The 21,796-nt window shown below is 40.6% G+C and overlaps 1 protein-coding gene and 1 non-coding gene across 3 annotated transcripts in view; both read left to right on the forward strand.

Annotated features, from left to right (window-relative positions):
* Positions 1-6: 6 nt before the first annotated feature.
* PANK3 (pantothenate kinase 3) overlaps positions 7-21,796 on the forward strand; it is a 28,741-nt gene continuing 6,951 nt past the window's right edge. Inside the window, exons 1-5 of one of the 2 annotated variants that reach the window (XM_006148366.3) lie at positions 7-111; positions 12,674-13,026; positions 16,166-16,419; positions 19,459-19,635; positions 20,218-20,341. In XM_006148366.3, the coding sequence (XP_006148428.1) occupies positions 84-111; positions 12,674-13,026; positions 16,166-16,419; positions 19,459-19,635; positions 20,218-20,341 (936 nt within the window). In that variant the 5' untranslated portion in view covers positions 7-83. Of the gene's footprint in view, positions 112-12,673; positions 13,027-16,165; positions 16,420-18,040; positions 18,094-19,458; positions 19,636-20,217; positions 20,342-21,796 lie in introns of those variants that run through there. The other variant, XM_027771829.1, reaches the window with a different exon arrangement.
* MIR103A-1 (microRNA mir-103a-1) lies at positions 20,900-20,961 on the forward strand. Its single transcript, NR_129372.1, has one exon. It is a non-coding gene; the product is annotated as a microRNA mir-103a-1 (primary transcript).

A 21,796-nucleotide genomic window follows, 5' to 3' on the forward strand; every position in this document is an offset into this window, starting at 1 on the left:
CGCGGCCCAGCCACCTCCGGAGTCGCCGCCAGTGCTCTCCTCGCCCCGGACCGAGGCTGCTGCTCGCCCCTCAGGCCGACGCCATGAAGATCAAGGATGCCAAGAAACCATGTAAGATGGGGGCTCGGGCCCGCGAGGTCGGGAGGGCACACGGGCCGGTCTGGAAGCGTCTTGGCGCCGCGGCCTGGTTCCAGCCCGTCGTTCTGCGCCCAGCTTGGGACGGGGGCGTCGGGCCCGTTTCAGCACCGACTCTGGGCGTCGGTCCTTCGCATTCTTGGTACTTCCACTGCGAGCGCCTGCCGCCCCCTAGCCCTTTCCTCCCACTTCCGCCTCGAGATCGAGGAGGTGCAAGACGGAATTTCTGATTCCCCAGTTGCAGCTTGCTCTGAATTCAGGCTGAAGCGAAGTGGTCGTGGCTGTCGCAGATGGTTCGGGGAGCCACTTACCACCCATTTTTACTGATTTCCGGGCTTCCTGCTCTTGTCCTTGAAATCCCGGTGGGTTTCTGGGAGTTGTCACAGTTTTTACAATTGGAGCTTTTCAACGCACGTGCGTGTAACCAGCCAGTGAGTAATTCCCTTGGCCTGTTTTTATTTAAAGTATTAGCAGATGTTTATTTTGTAAAACACAGATTAGGAAAAATAAACATCTGTACTCCCACCACCTCGCGCAACTCACAATTGATGTTTTGGGAATACCCTTAGAATACCCACAGGTTTTTCTGTGACTGTATATGCATGTGCTTGAAAAGAGAACACACATGTTCTTAGCATGTTAAAAAAATCGACTTCCATTTGCTTTTTATTTTTAGCCTTTTGAAAACCTTTTGTTACTGATGTATTCAATCACTCAGCCATTAAGATTGGCATACCTCAATACAGACTTTCAGAAAGGCTAGGAATATGAGGATTTGTGCTCATGTCTTATGAGTTGGATTAGTATTTTGCAGTTTTTGCAGAGTTAGGTGATCCTCCTAACTCTTCCTAAGAAATCTACTATGAACGAGGGCATTGACACCTTCCTTGCCTGCCTGCCCATCAGGGTCCTTGTAAACCTGCAGGAGAGGCAACTTGCCTATGCACTCTGAAAACTGCTAATTGTTACTGAAATATAACGTCGTTTGGTTCTAGCTTGAAAGAGGAGGAAACTGAATTCACTGAGCTCTGGAGTAACTTTTCCAAGCTTAACACCAGAGGCCTATTTACTAATGAGGTTCAGAGCCCTAAGTTTAACTGACTCACAGCCCGGTGTTCTCCTGCCCTCAGAGGGCATAGTCTAAATACTTAGAGAAACACGAACCTTTATCTGGTAGTTTTATCTACTAATATAAAAAAAAGTTAAGGATGATTTCTCCTGGTCACTGAAGAGGCCATAAAGTATGATGTGAATGCTTAAATGACAAAGTTAATACAGAAACACTTTTCTTTTTTTTAATTATTTTTTACTTAATTTTATTTATTTATCTATTTTAATTTGACCAGAGAGGGAGAGAATGAATGAGAGAGAGAAAGTGAGAAAGCAAGCCACCAGGTCCGGGACTTGAACCATGATTGGCCATGTGGGAGTCCAGCACCCTTAACCACCACTCCACCTGCCAGCCTCCCAGAAACACTTCTAATTTGCACTTGATGAATTCAACTAGTGCATCTCAAACAGGAACAGTAACGTAGAATACATGGAACATTGTCCCTCTCAGCCCATACATTTTCTGTTTGTCTTAGAATTTCTATCAATATTTAACGGAAAGAGTTTATGACAAACTCATTGTGACTCTTTTTTTTTTTTTTTAAGGATTTATTTTATACCTAGTATAGCACACCATGGTTTTTTTGTTTGTTTGTTTGTTTTGAGAGGTTTTTGCTATAGGGCGCGTGTGCTCGCCAGACAGAGAAACAGAGAGACAGAAAGCAGGAAATCACCCCCCAGGGGGGATGGCCACACCGCAATCCCTTCTCTATTCTCTCGGGATCTTGGGCACACACGCACATGTGCCCGGTGTGAGTGTAAGCCACTGGGTCCGGGACTTGAACCGCGGTCGACTACGTGGGAGTCCAGCAACATAGCTATTATGCTAACTGTTGGTCCCCATTGTGACTCTTATGCTGATGTTTATTTTCTTTTTGTCATGATAGCGATTTAATTACACTAATCAGGTATCCGGTATGAATACCTCCTCATTCAGAAAGGATTATCATGATTATTTAAAGTTTATAAAATAAACTTTAGTTTAGAAATAAAATACATTTTTGCGACCAGCAGTTGGCATAGTAGCTGTCACTGGACTCCCACGTAGTCGACTGTGGTGACTTGAACTCACGCCGGGCATGTGTGCGTGCGTGCCCAAGATCCAGAGAAGAGAATGGAGAAGGGATTGTGACATGGCCATCCTCCTTGGGGGGGGTGATTTCTCACTTTGTCTCTCTATCTCTCGAGCAAGCACACGTGCCCTATAGCAAAAACCTGTCAAGAAAAAAAAAAGAAAACAAATAAAATACTTTTTTAAGGTAAGTTGATTAATAAGATCATTGATCTTAAAATCATATTTTAAAAGGGATCAGTTAATAGGATTTAGAAGTTTAAAGTTTCTTACAGGTAACTTTACTGCTTACTAAGTTTTTCTTTTTTTAAATTTTCTAAATGGCATGTGTACTCACTGGGGTGAGAGAGACATTAAGAGCACACATGGGAGGATGACCACACCATTGTCCCTTCTCAGGATTTTGGGCACGCGTGCACACACCCACATATACACACACACAGTGTTTTTCTTTTTTTTTTTTTTTTTCCGCACGTGCGCTCACCAGACAGACAGAGAGACAGCGAGAAATCATCCCTGGGGGGATGGCCACGCCGCAATCCCTTCTCCATCCTCCTCAGGATCTTGGGCACACACGCACACGTGCTCGGCGTGAGTTTAAGTCACCAGGTCCAGGACTCAGACCACAGTCGACCACATGGGAGTCCAGTGACATAGCCATTACGCTAACTGCTGGTCCCACACACAGTGTTTTTCAAGTCACCATGTCTGGGACTCAACTTCAGTTTGCCATGTGGGATTGTATTGCCTTAACCAGCATGCCACCTGGCTGGCTCCTAAGTTGTTTTTTTTGTTGTTGTTGTTGTTTTAAGAATTATTTAACTCTTTATTTTCCAATTTTATCAGACAGTGAGAGAGAGAGAGAAAGTGGGAAAGCAAGCCACCAGGTCTAAGACTTGAACCACGGTTGACATATAAGAGTCCAGTGCCTTTAACCACCAGGACACCTGCTGGCCTCTCCTGAGTTCTTTATAGTAAAAATAAAGAGCATTGTGTATGTACACACACACACATAGAAAATAGAAAAATTTTAACCGTGAGCTGTCCTAGAAATATTCTAATTTTTAATTCATGCAGGTTACCCAAGGGCATATTTATTTTGATTTTGAATACTTGCATACATTTTTTTTGAATCATAACACTTGATCACTTAGTATGTGAGAGATAACTATATTGCATTCCATCATTTTAACTTTTTTTTAAATGATTTTTTTTTTTGGTGGGGGGAGGTTTGCTATAGGGCATATGCGGTTGCCAAAAAGACAAGACAGAGACAGAAAGCGAGAAATCACCTTCCAGGGGGGATGGCCACGCTGTAATCCCTTCTCCATTCTCCTCTCGGGATCTTGGGTACACACGTACATGTGCCCGGCATGAGTTTAAGCCACTGGGTCCAGGACTCGAACCACGGATGATTACATGGGAATCCAGTGGCATAGCCATTATGCCAGCTGCTGGTCCCAAAAGAATTTTTAAATTTTATTTTTTATTATTATTTTTTAAAATTTGCTATAGGGCATGTGTGCTCACCAGAGACAGAGAGGAAGTGAGAAAATAAGCTGCTAGGTCCAGGTTTCAAACCCCATTCTGCCATGTGGGATCCAGCATCTTAACCACTACTCCACCTGCTGGCCCCAGCATCATTTAAATCTTAGAGCAATACTAGAACCTAAGTATTATAATGGCTAAACAAGTGACTATGGCTTCATACATTTTCTTAGATCATTCACCTAATAAGGTTTAGAAAGCATTGCTTTTAGCTAAGTTGCCAGGTTATAAACCAAATACATATATTGGCTAGAGAACTTAAAAAGGAGTTGGTTTGATCAATTAGGTTGTATAACTGGAAGACTAGTATTTGAGGCTGTGTGTTAATTTTACCCCAGGGGAAGGAGAAAGGTAGTCCTGCATTTCTTTTGACAAGATTTAAGATACATATTTTTTGGGACCAGCAGGTGGTGTGGTGGTTAAGGTGCTGGACACTCCCACATGGCCCACCATGGTTTGCGTCCTGGACCTGGTAGCTTGCTTTCTCGCATTCTCCCTCTTTCTCTCTCTCTGTGTGTCTCTCTGGTCAAATTAAAATGAATGAATGATTCCATTTTAAAAAATGATGCACATTTTTCAGCTCCCATTTTGCTAACCTGTGTGACTTAACTTCTTGATGACAAAGTAATACTAAAAGATGGTTTATGAAGGGTCTCCAAAAGGTTGATGGAATGTTCATATTAGAAAAAATACAGATTTCAAAATTTTTTACACCAGAGTAGCCAGTACTCTAGTTAGATTTTCCACAAACTTAAAGTTCTCTCATACATAGTCAAATGTAATGTAATACAAGTTTTTGTTTTTAAAAGAAACTTTTGCTATAGGGCACATGTGTTCACTGGAGAGAGACAGAAACCAAGAAATCACCTGCTAGGGGCAGTGGCTACACCACAATCCCTTCTCCTCCTGGGATCTTGGGCATGCGTGCACATGCACCTGACTGCTGGCCCCTGTAATATAGGTTTTGAATCTGCTTTGCTAACCCAAGCAGTAAGGTACTTTAAGTTTTTGTTAGGACCAGGAGAATTGTATAGCATATATGTGTACTTTGCTTCTGTATAATTTGACTTGGCTGTTATAAGCATAGTTACTACTTAAAGATTATTATAGAGAAGGTAGAGAAGGTGCATTTAGAGATAATAGTCTCTTAATATAGCTCACCTTAGACATATAACTATTTAAGTTTTGCTGTAGGGTACATGCCTTCATCAGAGAGAGACAGGGAAAATGAGAAATCATTCCCCAGTAGGGATGACCTCTCCACAATCCCTTCTCCATTCTCCTCTTGGGACTCTAGGCATGCATGCATACACACTTGGCATCATTCTCAAGCTGTATGGTCTGGTACTCAAACAGCACAGTAGGCTGTGTGGAATCCAGTGCTCCAACCTGCTAGCCCATCATAACTAATTCATTTTAAAAGATATGGGAACCAGCAGGTGGTGCAGTTAGGGCCATGGACTCCATATGGTGGACTGCCGTTCAAATCCTGACTTGCTTTCTTCTTCTTGCCTGCACATGTGCCCTGTAGCAAATTGAGAAAATAACAACAATATGGGACCAGCAGGTAACTTGGTGGTTAGGATGCTGGACTCTCACACAGCTGACCATGGTTCAAGTCCTGGATCTAGTGGCTTGCATTCTCACTCTTATTTTCTCTCTGCATCTCTTTCTGATGAGCATGTGTGCCCAATAGCAAATTAAAATATAGATATATAATAATAATGATAAATAAAATTAAATTATTATTATTTTTAGTAGTAATAATCATTTTTAAAAAAAAGAAAAGAAAAAATATATGTATTTGCCGGAAGCTCTTCTAAGGAATCAATACTGAAGTGTGTACTTAACTTTCTTAGTCTATTCTGGAATACCAGTATTTTTATTTGTAGGGATTGTTAAGAGGAAATATCTTTTATCTGAGAAGTTGAAGCATGTCTGAAATTTACCTCTCTTGGCCCGTTTTATAATTTTGTTTCCTAAAATACCCTGTGATATTTTGAACATTTTTAGCAGTTGGTTACTCTTTTTAAAGAGATTTTTGCTATGGGGTGTGTGAGCTTACCAGAGAGAGACAGAAATCACCCCCTAGGGTGGATGGCCAAGCCACAGTCCCTTCTCTATTCTCCTCTTGGGATCTCGGACACACGCACGCACATTGTGAGTTTTAAGCTGCCAGGTCTGGGAGTACAGAGGCATAACCATTAAACCATCTGCTGGTCCTACAGTTGGTTACTCTTTAAGCCTGAAGAACAATGAAAGAAGTTTTAGTATAGGATCTCTTGGCATTGACATATGGAGATCAATAGCAATTAAATAGCTTTTCATTGTTTCTTCCCACCTCCTTAACAACACTTAGGTGTCACATTTAACACAGCTTGGAAGAAATGAATAGTCTGCCCTTGTGGCTAGGTATTTCTGCTGTTAATCATTTTTTTCTAAATATTTATTTAATTTTATTTATTATTTTTTAATTTGATGAAAGAAGGAGAGGGAGAGAGCAAGCCGCGAGGTCTAAGACTTGAACCGTGGTCAGCCATGTGGGAGTCCGGCACCTCAACCACCACATTACCTGCTGGCCCCCTCTGCTGTTAATCATTTTAAGAGGTCATTGGACATGTAGGTTTCTTTTGCATTGCTTCTCTGGTAAGGAAGATGATTCTTGGTAGCACTTCTTTCTGGGGTGTTTTTGTTAAATGTCATATGAGCAACTAATGGCAACTCTCATAACACCAGTTAAGACATAGAATAGAAGCTATTATTATTTATTTTTTATTATTTATCTTTTTGGAGAGGTTTTTGCTATAGGGCATGTGCGGTCACCATAAGAATTCTTTAACCATGGGACCAGCAGTTAGCGTCATGGCTATGTCGCTGGACTCCCACGTGGTTGACCACGGTTTGAGTCCCGTACCTGGTGGCTTAAACTCACGCCGGGCGCGTGTGCGTGCATGCCCAAGATCCCGAGAGGAGAATGGAGGAGAGGGGATTGTGGTGTGACCATCCCCCCTGGGGGGGTGATTTCTCGCTTTCTATCTCTCTTGTCTGTCTGGTGAGCACACACGCCCTATAGCAAAAACCTCGCCAAAAAAAAAAAAGAATTCTTTAACTTTATTTATTTTAATTTGACCAGAGGGGGACTGAGTGACTGAGAGAGCATGGAAGTGGAGGAGTGAGAAAGCAAGCTGCCAGGTCCAGGACTGGTTGGCCATGTGGGAGGCCAGCACCCTTAACCACCATGCCATCTGCTGGCCCCTTTACTTATAAAAGATTTTTGCTATAGGGTGTGTGCGCTTGCTGGAGACACAGAGAAAAGTGAGAAATCACCCCACTCACGAGGGATGGCCACACTGCAGTTCCTTCTCTTCCATTATTATACTCATGGGATTTTGAACATGCACACACACCTGCCCAGCATGAGTTTTAAGCCTCTGGGTCCGGGAGTCGAACTGTGGTTGACTGCATGGGGGGCGGGGCGGGTCTAGTGATGTAACCATTGGGCCATCTGCTGGTCCCACGGCTGTTATTTTTTTGAAGGTCAGATAAACAGATCATTGAATTCTAGGAAAGTCTCACTGTCTGGAGAAGATACTGTGTGTTTTCCATCACCAGTCCTTATTTGTATTTATGGAATATATATTTTTGTTTTGCTTTTAAAATGTGTGTGTGTATTTTGGTTAACACCTACCCCCTCACCCCAACTCTGGCATTGAGTGTTTTAGTCTCAAAAAAAGAAATGCTTAGGTTATGTGTAGTAAGTAGGTATCTTATATACTAGTGACCTACTTTTAAACTGTTCCTATTAAGAATTATTCACTCAATTTTATTTATCATCATGATCTTTAATTTGACCCGAGAGAGAAAGCAAGTTGCAGGTGTAGGACTTGAACATCAGTTGCCATGTGGTAGTCCAGCACCCCAACCACCATGCCACCTGTTGGCCCCTTTTGTTCAGAAGTAATAAAGCTTTTTTTTTTTTAATAATTTTTTAGGATTATTAATTTAGTTTTATTTATTTATTAATTTATTTTAATTTGACCAGAGGGAGAAAGAGAGGGAAAGTGAGAAAGAAAGCCACCAGGTCCAGGACTTGAACCGTGGTGGGCCATGTGGGAGTGTCCAGCGCATTAACCACCATGCCACCTGCTGGTCCCCCAGAAGTAGTAAAGCTTTAAATACAGGTATTTGGTTGATTTCTTAGAAACTGGTATTTTTCTTACCTCATGGAAATACTAGGTGAACATGTGGTTGTAATTATTATCCTTATATTTACCTCTTATTTTCATTGCAAATAAGTGAAATTTGAGCTTCATGACTTCCCCTCCTTTTCTCCCATTTTGATGAATCAAGCATTTTTTAATATACCAGAAGATTTTAAAATTAATTATTAGACCGCTTGCTAAATGTTGAGTAGATCATAATTAAGAATTTGTGTCTTGGGACCCCAGCAGACAGCGTAATAGTTGTGTCTATGTCACTGGACTCCCACATAGTTGATTGTGTTAGTCTTGGACCAAGCAACCTAAAAGTCATGCCAGGTGTGTGTGCATGCCCAAAATCCTGAGAGGAGAATGGAGGAGAAGGGGTTGCGACATGGCCATCCCCCGTGGGGTATGATTTCTTGCCTTTTTAATGATTTTTATTTATTTATTTATTTATTTATTTTTCACATGAGTTTTTCCAGAGAGAGAGAGAGAAAGAGAAGCAAGCAAGTCACCAGGTCCAGGCCATGTAGGAATTACAGTGCCTTAACCACTATTCCACCTGCTGGCCCCTGTGTCAGGCTTTTTGAATAGTTATTCTTTCTCTGGACTAAAGATATGAATTCCAGAACTCTGCTGATTTGTTAAGAATTATTTTGTTTAATTTTATTTATTTATTTAAATTTGACCAGAAATGGGGAGTGAAGGGGAGAAGCCACCAGATCCGAGACTCGAACAGCAGTTGACCATGTGGATTTTCTAGAAGAAAATCTAGAACTAGCAGGTGGTATGGGAGTTGTGGTTGAGGCTCTGGATACCCGCATGTCTGGACATGGTTTGAATCCTGGACCTAGTGGCTTGAAAATAATCTTGGGTGTGCATGCATGTCCCAACTCTCAGAAGAATGGAGGAGAAGGAGTTGCAGCATGGCCGTTTTCTGGGGGAGAGGATCTATGATGGATTTCTCACTTTCCCTCTCACTGTCTCTCTCTTGTTGAGCACATGTGTCCTCTGGCAGAAACCTTAAAAAAAAAAAAGAAAAAACAAGAAAATCCTACCTGAAGTGTGTAATTTTTTTTTATAATTGTCAGAGACTGTGTGTGCCATGGGGTAGAGGGAAGCAACCCCCTTGTGAGGTGTTTTACTGCAGTCCATTCTCTATTTCTCCATCCTATCGAGAATTTGGGCACACATGCACCGCTGTTTCGTTTTTTGTTTGTTTTTTTTTTTCTTTATTCTAGATGCCAGGTAGGATTCAAACCATGGTCAACCATGTGGGAACCTGCTCTCTTACCCACTTAGGCTACAGGAATGGCCTTCTAGTTAATCTTTCAAGAATGGTCAGCACAGGGACCAGCAAATGGCATAATGGTTACATTGCTGGACTCCCATGTAGTTGACAGCGGTTTGAATCTCGGACTTGGTGGCTTAAACTCATGCTGGGCATGTGGACATGTATGCCTGCCCACCCAAAATCCTAAGAGGAAGCGATTAGGGATTGCTGTGTGGCCATCCTCCCAGGGAGGTGATTTCTCACTGTCTCTCCAGTGAGCACATGCCCCCAGTAGCAAAAATCTCACTTTTAGTAAAAAAGGTCAGCACTGTGCTGTCTCCTTATCCTCTTTGTTAAGGCAGCTCATATCCCTAATGGTCAACCTCTGGACCTTATGGCTTCATATACGTAACCAGGTGTGAGTGTGTGCCCAAAATCCCAAAAGGAGGTAGAGATTGAGAAAGGATTGTAGCATGACCATTTCCTGTTGGGGTACTTTTTTTTTTTGGAGATGTTTTTGCTATAGGGCGCGTTCCCTCGCCAGAGAGACAGAAAATGAGAAATCACCCCCCTGGGGGGATGGCCACACCGCAATCCCTTCTCCTCCACTCTCCTCTCAGGATCTTGGGCACGCACACACACACACCCGGCGTGAGTTTTAAGCCACCGGGTCCGGGACGTGAACCACGATCGACTACATGGGAGTTCAGTGATATAGCCATTATGCTAACTGCTGGTCCCGCGAAAGAATTTTTGATAATATGGATGAGCTTGGAGAACATTATGTTAAGTGAAATAACTCAGAGAAAGAAAGACAAATACTCCATGTTCTCATTAATGCGTGAAAGCTGGAAAAGGTTATCTACTACAGTCTGGGGATGCTGGAGGGAGAGATAGGGGAAGATTGATTCCGATTTTACCCACAATGTATGCGTGAACCAGAACGTGACATTGCACTCCATATCTGTATACCTATATATATGTACACACTGCTACATATCAATTAAAGATGGAATAAAACTGACAATGCAGTTTTGAAATGATTGTAAATACTTCTATAACAAACATTGCATTCTGGACAATAACATAAGGAAATTGTATGGTTTTGCGATTTTAATTTATTTTATACAACATTGTTTTTGTAGTCCAATATGCAAATAAGTAGATCAAACAGAAGCCTAAATGTTTATTTTATTAAGGTTTTGCCATAGGGTACATGTGCTTGCTGGAGAGAAGCAGAGGGAAAGTGAGAAATCACCCCTCATGGGGGACGGCCCTGCCACAGTCTCTTCTGCATTCTCCTTGTGGGATTTTTGGGCACCACACATATGTGTCCCACATAATTTTCAAGCCACTAGTTCTGAACTCGAACCAGGCTCAGCCCTGTGGGAGCCTACTCCCTTAACTGCCATGCCATCTGCTGGCCCCAGAAGCCTACATCTTTTTTTTTTTTTTTTGGAGAGGTTTTTGCTATAGGGCGCATGCGCTCACCAGAAAAACAGAGAGAGACAGAGAGCTAGAAAGCGAGAAATCACCCCCCGGGGGATGGCCACACCGCAGTCCCTTCTCCATTCTCCTCTCGGGATCTTGGGCACGCACACACATGTGCCTGGTGTGAGTTTAAGCCGCCGGGTTCAGGACTTGAACCGCGGTCGACTACGTGGGAGTCCAGCGACATAGCCATTACGCTAACTGCTGATCCCAAAGCCTATGTCTTAATAATGCTTGGTTTAATTTGTTCTTGGGGGTGGCTATGTTATTCTTTGTCTTATATAATATTTTATTTTATACTTTTTAGAAAAAAAGTTTTCCCCAGAGATCACATGTGCTTGCCAGGGAGGTAGGGAGAAAACAGGAAGAATGAAAAGGAAGGGGAAGAAAAATTAATCGATTGATGGGGCACGGGCAGAAGCACACTGTAATCCCTTCTCCATTCTCCACTGGGGGTTAGGCATGCTTGTGTAGTCAACCATGGTTCAAGTCCTAGGCCCGGCAGCTTAAAACTCAGGCTGGCATGTGTGCGTACACATGCGCACATGCCCAAGATCCCTAGAAGTAAAGAGATTGTGGTGTGGCCGTCTCCCTGGGGGGGTTGATTTCTCACTTTTTGTCTCTCTGTTATCTCTGGTGAGCTCACACTATAGCGAAAATTTTTCTTAAAAAAAAATTCATTTTACTCTCTATTTCTATTTGTTTTTAATTATCAGAGGACACATGTGCTGGTCAGTAAGAGAACTCATCCCTCAAAGGAGCATGGCCATGCCATAATCCTTTCTCCTCCATTTCTCCATCCCATCGGGATTTAAATATGCACGCATATGTGCCCAGTATATTTTTCAAACTGCTGGGCTAGGATTCAAGCCACTGTTGGCCATGTAGGAGCTGAGTTCCTGCGCACAGGGCTTAACTACTATGTTACGGGCCTGCCCTACCTCTCCCCCCACCCCCAGCTTATTTTTTAAGATCATCTTTATTGTAGTTGCAGATATACAATTCAGTTTCCAGTATAAAAACAAATGAACTGGGGCTGGCAGGTAGCATGGTGGTTAAGGCACTGGGCTCCCACATGGCTGACTGTGGTTCAAGTCCTGGGCCTGGTGGCTTGCTTTCTCACTTTCTCCCTTTCTGTCTCTCTTTGGTCAAATTAAAAAATAATAATAATGAAAAAAATTAAAATAATTACTTTTTTAAAATGCTATTTTTCTAAGGAAACATAATAAGAATTACTCCATCTCCATATTCAAAATCACGTACTAGTTATAGTAACTGAATTCTAATTTGGTGAAATATATAAAATCTTTTCTCATTGAATCCTGTGTTCCTGGTTTTCTAATGGTAACACACATCAAGTAAGTATGATAAGAGCATTTAAGAAAGTAGAATTTTAGAGTAAACTGATTTTCCTTGACAACTTTTAGATAAATGTATTTTGTTGTCTCATATTTTATAATTCATGTATTTTAATTTTTTTGAGTTTTTGCTATAAGGGTCTATGCTTGCGAGAGAGAGATGGGAAGGGGAGTAACTTACTGAAATAAAATCCATCTGAATTCTTCCTCTCACCTGAGCAAATTATAGCTATTTAATAGACAAACAGGAATGCATATTAGACCAGAAGTTATAAAAGGCCTGGGCCATGTGTAAGCATCCTGTGTAACAAGTTTTTGGAAAATATTCAAATAAACTTTGAAGGGAAGAAAGTGAGTTAGGTATAGACCATGTGTCTTACCTCGTAAGTATTACTGGCTGCATGATTTGGAATAAATTAATTTGTGCTTAGTTAGTTTTTCATTTGCAATTCTGGAATGAATATGTATTTTTTTTAATTCACAGCTTTCCCATGGTTTGGCATGGACATTGGGGGAACGCTAGTGAAGCTCTCATATTTTGAACCTATTGATATCACAGCAGAGGAAGAGCAAGAAGAAGTTGAGAGCTTAAAAAGTATTCGGAAATATTTGACTTCGAACGTAGCATATGGATCTACTGGCATTCGAGATGTACACCTTGAACTGAAGGATTTAACGCTTTTTGGGCGAAGAGGGAACTTGCACTTTATCAGATTTCCAACCCAGGACCTTCCTACTTTTATCCAAATGGGAAGAGATAAAAACTTCTCAACATTGCAAACGGTGCTATGTGCTACAGGAGGTGGTGCTTATAAGTTTGAAAAAGATTTTCGCACAGTAAGTACTTAGTACTCAACCAAAAATTGATACCCATTCTGTTTGTTTTTTCAAATATGAGACTGTTCCCATAGCATGATTTCTTTAGGTTAGCTTTCCCTTTGGATACAGGGGAAGTATGTTTCTATTTCTGTTTCAATTTTTCTTTTTCTTTTTTTTTTTTTTTGAGAAGTTTTTGCTATAGGGCGCCGCCTGCGCTTGCCAGAGAGACAGAAAGCGAGAAATCACCCCCCAGGGGGGATGGCCACTCCGCAGTCCCTTCTCCTCCATTCTCCTCTCGGGATCTTGGGCACGCACGCACACGTGCCTGGCGTGAGTTTTAAGCCACTGGGTCTGGGACTCGAACCGCGGTCAACTACGTGGGAGTCCAGCGACATAGCCATGACACTAACTGCTGGTCCCTCTGTTTCAATTTTTCCAGTAGGATGCATGTACTGGCTAGTGAGAGAGAGATGAAAGTAAGAAATCATGTCCGTGGGAAGGGCCACTCTACAGTCCCCTCTCCATTTTCCTTTCTGGATTTTGGATTGCATACACATGTGTCTGGTGTGTTTTTCAAGCCATTGGGTCTGGGACTTGAACTGCAATTGGCCTTGTGGGATCCAACCACCTTAACCTTCATGCCCAACCTGCTAGCCTCAAGGGGAAGTAGGTTTTTGTGACATGCTCTTCATTTGAGGCATTTGAAGCACCTTTATGGGATGACTGAAAATTGATTGGGGTGTATCATAAAGCTACAATTAAAAGGGGCTTTTAGTAAATTTGGCAGTCTACAAAGCGAGATAAGAACGAGGCTTGACTTATTTTTACTATTTTTATCCTTCATTTGTGTAGTTTTTGATTATTCATACGAGAGTACTTCAAGAAGTTAGTGGACAAGATGCAGTTAAAGTGCAAGTTTATTTCACTGCAGAACATTTGAGATCCATGCAAAATTTTTAAATAATATGCATTTTCTATTAACTTTTTAAAAACTCCTGTATAAGCATTTCACCCAAGGCTGTCTCCTCAAATCCCAGGTTTGAATGCCAGTGTCTGTTGATATATAGACACCTGATTGAAAATTCCTGTAGCATCTCTTTTTCCTGGCTTTGTACCATCAACTCTATAATGTTCCTGCCTGAAAGGTGGAAATTTGGATAGGGCAGGAGGACTAAATATTGATCATGTGCTGTTAGGGGTTTGTCAAGCTTCTGATCTTTTTACCAGAATAAAGAATTAAAAATTGGCATTGGGGGCTACTGAAATTCATTTTTCTTAAAAATGTAGATGTGGATCATTTAACTTCTCAAAGTCATATTAAAAAATTCTGTTAATAGTATATACAAGAGGTCTTTAAGAATTATGGAAGATACACATTATGAAAAAACTAAGCAAGGATATTGTTCTAGTTCATTATTCCATTGCTAATAACAAAAATACCCTGAGTCTTGGTTGATTTAAGATAATATTGGTTTACTGAGTACATAGTTAGGAGGCCCAGGTCCAGGAGCCATTATGGTGAGGGTTTTCCTATGGGTGGCATCCCAGGATGCTGTGCAAGGCAGGAGTAGAGCAGACTGACTGTCATTGGTATTCTTATAAATTCAGCAGAAGTCAGTCACGAAGATTCACTTTTTTCCTCTTGGATAATACTGGTTTCTATACAATTTGAGTAATTTGAACAAAAGTTTCATGAATTTGAGACCAGTTTGATATTTAATGTTTGCTAGTATTCCTGCCAGAGCACTGGCCTCCCAAAAGTACTGTCCTTCATTGAAGTAAGCTTTTACCTGGCATCGAGGATACTGATATCCAGATGGGGAAATTTAATTTTATAAATGTAACTTTTTAATCATCAATTCTATACATTTGTTTTTGTTGACAGTAATGTATTAGGCAAACATTTGACCATCATGTATGTGTCAGGTATTTTACTAAATCCTGGAATAATATACTAATAAGACACACACTTGGGGCCAGCAGGTAGCATGGTGGTTAGGGTACTACACACACATGGCGGACTATGGCTCAAGTCCCTACTGGCAGCCCGAAAATCACAACAAACAAACAAACAAATAAATAAATGTTTATTTAAAAAAAAAAAAAAAAAGACACACTCTTTATTGTAGGGACCAGCAGTTAGCTTAATGGCTGTGTCACTGGACTCTCATATAGTTGACCGCGGAGTGAGTCCCAGACCCGGCAGCTTAAACTCACATTGGGCGCGTGTACGTGCATGCCCAAGATCCCAAGAGGAGAATGGAGAAGGGATTGCGACTCCCATGTAGTTGACCATGGTTCGAGTCCCACACCTGGCAGCTTAAACTCATGCTGGGCGCGTGTGCATGCATGCCCAAGATCCCAAGAGGAGAATGGAGGAAAAGGGATTGCAGCGTGGCCATCCCCCCTGGGGGGCGATTTCTTGCTTTCTGTCTCTCTCTGTCTCTCTGTCTTTTGGTGAGCATACGTGCCCTATATCAAAAACCTAAAAAAAAAAAAGTCTTATATTATAGGCCACACAAGTAAGTAAATTGTAAGTAATAGCACAAAACATTGCAGTTAACATTGTTCCTATGAAAAGAGATGCTGTGGGAACACAGGACTATTCTGACAACTGGAGAATTGAAAATCTTCCCCAAAAAGTGATGTCTAAAGCAAGATGTTTTATAACAAATACTTTGTAATATAGTCCTTAGTAACCTGAGATAAATAATTTCAACAAATATCCAAGCTGTAATATAAAGACAGGAAATTAATGTATTTATAGATCAGGTTTTTTTGTCTTTTTTTGAGAGATTTTTGCTATAGGGCATGTGTGCTCGCCAGAAAGACAGAGAGACAGAAATCACCCCCCAGGGAGGATGGCCACACTGCAGTCCCTTCTCCTCTGTGGCTGATTTCCTAAGTCCCTGCCCACTCAGTGTCAGTTTGGTCTGTGCCTCTCCATCTTTCAAAAACTAAAATGCCCTCAGAGGTACCATCCTCACTGATAACCAGTGGACCAAAGAGATTTTGGTGGGAAGTAAAACAAGTGAAAATGTGAGGGTTATAGATGACTTTGACATTTCTAAAGTATATGAAAATTATGTAAGTTAAATCAAGTATTTTGAATACTGTCCTCTTGTCAGTTAACTTTATTTAAAATTTTTTTTTCCAGATTGGAAACCTCCACTTGCACAAACTGGATGAACTTGACTGCCTTGTAAAGGGCTTGCTGTATATAGATTCTGTCAGTTTTAATGGACAAGCAGAGTGCTATTATTTTGCTAACGCCTCAGAACCTGAACGCTGCCAAAAGATGCCTTTTAACCTGGACGATCCTTACCCACTGCTGGTAGTGAATATTGGTTCCGGAGTTAGTATTTTAGCAGTCCATTCCAAAGACAACTATAAACGAGTGACTGGGACAAGGTAGTAACCTTTTTAGTCTTACTGCAGCATTCACATTGTTACATACACAGAAGTTGTAAAGTTAATATAGCTAGTTTTTCCAGGAAAATAACATGTATTTGTGCAGCAGAAAAACTGCATACGTGTAAGGTGCAAAGGTGAGTATGTCAGACTCAATCTAAATCACTGAGTGTTTATTACTGGTCAGCGTCATTGTGTATCCTAAGTTCTTTGTCAGGCATCCAAGGTGGCCTCAAAATGGTAAGAGTGAATTTTTGTCTGGAATTAGTCTAATAACATTTTTCCCTAGAAATTAACAAAAGAGCATCTGTTCATTACAAAATAAGGTATCTGTTTATATTTTATTTCCCAAAGCATTTTTTTAAATTATTTTATATAACTTTATTTATTTTAATTTGAACAGAGAGGGGCAGAGTGAGTGAGCAAGAGAGAGGGAAAGCAAGCTGATCTGGGGCTCAAACCACGGTCAGCCATGTGGGAGTCTTGTGCCCTTAACCACCACACCACCTTCCAGCCCCTCCCAAAGCATTTTTCTTCTTTCTCTGTTTTTCACTTATGGATTGCCACATGCCAAATAGATTCTCATTTAAACTCTAGCATTAAGGGCCAACTCAGTGGACTAGTGGTTAAAGGAATTAGACTCCCACATGACTGACTACACAGTTTGAATCCTGCCCCTGGCAGCTTGAGAAACACTAATAGGTATGTGTGTGTGTGCGCCCAACATCCCTACAGGGTAGAGAACTGGGAGAGAAAGGGTTGTGTTGTGAGCACACTCCACCAGAGGGGTGCTTTCTTCTTCACTCTATATCATACACGCACCCCTGGCAAATAAACAAACCCCAGTATTGGATAACACTGTAATAAAACTTCACAGAGTGAATTAAATGTGAGCTCCTTATGGAGCTCATCCCAAACAGCCCATCAAATTTTCTGTAAGACCTGAAACACGGATGTGAAATGAGATTCAGCTTTTTCTCTGTATCACTTTATCATCTTTTAAAGAGAGGAGGTGGAGATTCCTGTTTACATTTAATCAGGGAAGAAAGATTTTGAGATACTTTAAATTAGGATGATTTGTGAGGAATAAACTTGTTTAATACTTTGTTTTTATGACTTAAAGCCCACCTCCTTTATAACTATGCCAAAGAATTACAAGTATTGAACAACAAAAATTGAGTCTGTTAACTAGTTGAGACTAAGGGGCAAAGGTTTTAAAGTTAGGGATTATTTTTGTGAACATAACCCAAAAGAATAGCAAAACCCAGTAAACTTTTGTCATTAATATCATGACCAGCTCAGCATAATTTCCTTGTTTTGTATGTGTGTGTATAATTTTATTATTACCATTTGAAAATTTGCTGTAGGGCATGTGTCCTCACCAGAGAGCTAGTGAGAGAGCGAGCAAGAGAGTGAGAAAGCGAGCCACTACATCCAGAACTTGAGCTGCAGTCAGCTGTATGGGAGTCTGGTGCCTTATCCACCGTGCCTGCCGCCTGCTGGTCTCTTCTTTTTTCTTTTTCTTTTTTAAACAGAGATTTTTGCTATAAAGCACATGTCCTCACTGGTGAGAGAGAGAGAGACACAAAGCGAGAAATCACCATCGAGGGGGGATGGCTACACCACAATCCCTTCTCATTCCGGGATCTTGGGCACATACCCACCACATGCCTGGTATGAGGATTTTTTGTTTTGTTTTTTAAAATTTAATTTCTTTCTTTTTTTTTTAAAATTTAATTTCTTTCTTTTTTTTTTTTTTTTTTTTTTAATTTGACCAGAGAGAGGAAAAGTGAGAAAGCAAGCCTTAATTTATTTTATTTAACTTTATTTATTTTAATTTGAATAGAGAGTGACAGAGTGAGTAAGCAAAAGGGGGGAGGGAGTGAGAAAGCAAGCTGCCAGATCTGGGGCTCAAACCATGGTCAGCCATATGGGGGTCTAGTGCCCTTAACTACCACACCAAGTCTAGGACTTGAAACACAGTTGGCCATACGGGAATCCAGCCCTCTGAACACCACCCCACCTGCCGGCCCCAGTCTAGGTTATTTGTTTATTTATTTATTTAAGGAAGTATTTATTTATTTAATTCTATTAAGAATTATTTTATTAATTTATTTTAATTTGACCAGAGAGAGAGAGAGAGGGGGGAAGCAAGAAATCAAGCCACCAGGTCTGGGACTTGAACCATGGTCAGCCACGTGGGAGTATTTAGTGCCCAACCACCATGCCACCTGCTGGTTCCTGTTATTTTTTTTTTAATTTGACCAGATAGAAACAGAGAGAAAGGGAAAGCGAGAAAGCAGCCACCAGGTCAGGGACACAAACCACAGTCTGCTGTGTGGGAGTTCATCGCCCTTAACCACCATGCCACCTGCCAGCCCTGCAGTCTAGGTTATGTTAAGTGTCAATGTGTTATGTAGAATTATAAAACTGTCAGTCCAAGTAAATATGCCATTTACAGAATTATTGGAAACTATTTAAAATTACAGACTCTCTCATTTTAAATATATGGTTCTTTTAATGTTCGTTTCTTTTAAAAATTATTATTGCCAGAAAGCGCATATGCTTGCCAGAGAGAGGAACCCCCACCCCACCCTGCAGTGGAGTGTGGTCTCACCACAGTCTCTTTTCCTGTATTTCTTCATCTCTGCCCTGTAGGATATTGGGTGCATGTACTGGAGCTTGGGTTGTTTTTCATGCCTGTGGGCTGAGATTAAAACCTCTGTTGACCATGTGGCTGGCATCTGGTATCCAAAGCACAGCTTTTAACTTCTGTACAACAGGGCAACCTGACATTTATTCCTTTCGAATACACTTTTTTTTTTTTTTGTCATTGTTAGCAATTATAAATTAAAGACCCCTCCTGTCTTTTATGTTGTTTCTACCAAATGATTGATTGATTGGCTTTCTTTGCATTACTATTTCTGCACTTACCAGTAGTAATGTGTTCTGTGTGCTTATTGAATAAATGCCCTTTTACTTTGGAAAAAAAATACAGTGTATAAATGCAACTTAGCAAGGTTTTTTTGTTTTCTTTAGCCTTGGAGGGGGTACCTTTCTGGGTTTATGCAGTTTATTGACTGGTTGTGAAAGTTTTGAGGAGGCTCTTGAAATGGCATCCAAAGGTGACAGCACCCATGCTGACAAGCTGGTCCGTGATATTTATGGAGGCGATTATGAAAGATTTGGTCTACCAGGCTGGGCTGTAGCATCTAGGTAAGTTTAACATGTTGTATTTCAAACTGTTCATTTAGCTTTTGGAAAAGCAGTATGTCAGGTTGCTTTACTTAACCAGTTCAGAATACTTAACTTATCTGAGTTGTGAATACTGATGTAGGTTTAAAATTAAGTATACATTAAGTTTACTCTGAATGTATCTTATAAGAAGCTATTTTTGGGGACCAGCAGGTGTTATGGTGGTTAAGGTGCTGGACACTTTCACATGGCCAACCATGGTTAAAGTCCTGGACCTGGTAGCTTGCTTTCTCACTTTTTCTCTGTGTATCTCTCTTGTCAAGTTACAAAATGAATGAATGAAAGAATAAATTAAATAATTAAAATAAATCTTGAATAATTAAGGATCCTTCTAGTATATTTCTCCATGTTTTTATTATTTTTCCCTTTTCTTAATACAAGGTATACTGTTCTATAACATACATACTATAAAATCGCCATATATCTTAGAAATCATTCTATATTATCAATGTCTTTATTTTGTAAATGATTATATATACATCTGCTAAGATATGAAATGTTGTTTATTATCAGCAGACTTGACTCTATTTTCTTTATCTGCAGTTTTGGAAATATGATTTATAAGGAGAAGCGAGAATCTGTTAGTAAAGAAGATCTGGCAAGAGCTACTTTAGTCACTATCACCAATAACATTGGTTCTGTGGCACGAATGTGTGCTGTTAATGAGGTAAAGAAACACTATATAAAAATTGTGACTTGGAATTTTATGTACATCTTCAAACAGTATTTGTTTTCCTTAAGGATGGCTCTAGGGTTAAGATCTATCCCATTAAATTCCAAGACTTATTAAGTGTATATGTTACCCAATTCTGATGTTACCTTCAAAGAAAGTAGATTATTTATTGGAATAGGACAAATAGATATTTATATTTTGTATTCATTCAGAAACCTTTTCAGAAATATACAACCTACGGGAACCAGCAGTTAGCGTAATGGCTGTGTCGCTGGACTCTCATGTAGTTGACCACGGTTCGCGTCCTGGACCCGGTAGCTTAAAACTCACACCGGGCGCGTGTGCGTGCGTGCCCAAGATCCCGAGAGGAGAATGGAGGAGAAGGGATTACGGCGTGACCATCCCCCCTGGGGGGTGATTTCTCGCTTTCTGTCTCTATGTCTCTCTCTGTCTAAAATTCTTTCTAAGTATAAGCCATTTTGAGGTAATATGAAAAGCATTTTTCATTGTTGCATTTCATTAGTGAAATACTTGGAAGTTTTCTTACTGCCCTCGGCTTCTTTACAGTGCTGCCTTGTTGCATATGGATCAAGCAGCATTGTACAGGGCTATGAAGGCATTGAGATTTGGTCTTCACGTGATATTTGAGTATGTTTACTACTTGCTGTAACAAGAGTGAAAAGCATTTACTACTCTGGCTATCTCATGGGAATTTTTTGTGGGAAAGAGAACAGTCATGTGTTGCTTAACCATGGGCATTTGTTCTTAGAAATCCAATTCTAGCTTATTTTATTGTGGAAAACCGACTGAATATACTTAATACCAACTGAGATGGCAACATGGTATACATGTAGGCTACATGGTGTAGCTTTCTTACAGAACCACTGTCAGGCGCAGTCTGCAGTTGGCTGAAACAGCATGTGAAACCTGACTAATTCTATTTTCATGTATTTATGCCCATTGAATTTTAGTAAGTTTCAAATACTTTAATGTACTGGGAAGTTTCTTTATGAGGGATCCTTCATTTGTCCGTTCATGTATTTATCCACTGAGTAAATATTTACAGAATACTATGTGCAGGCATTCTTTTAGGCACTTGGGGTATGATACATTAATGAAGAAAATAAAGATTCCTGGCTTTATGGAGCTTACATTAATTCTAGTGATGCATTAGTAAATTGTTTGGTATGTATTTAGGTTATAAACCCTTTTTTTTTTTTTAAGGCTAAAATAAGGTAGAGAAATGGAACTAGGTCAGAGAGGCAGACAAGTTGGTGAGTAAGGAGGTAGTTAAAAGAAAGTTGGGCCAGCCCAGGACATGGTCAGGGCAGCTGAGTATCACAATGCTGAGTACCTGGTTTGAGTCCCAGACTCAGTGGATTGAATAACATGCTGGGTGTGTGAGAGTGTGTGTGTGTGCGTGGGCGCTTGCCTGCTCAGAATCCCAAA

Source organism: Tupaia chinensis, unplaced genomic scaffold (genome assembly GCF_000334495.1).
Source record: "Tupaia chinensis unplaced genomic scaffold, TupChi_1.0 Scaffold000234_1, whole genome shotgun sequence".
NCBI classification, from domain to species: Eukaryota; Metazoa; Chordata; class Mammalia; order Scandentia; family Tupaiidae; genus Tupaia; species Tupaia belangeri.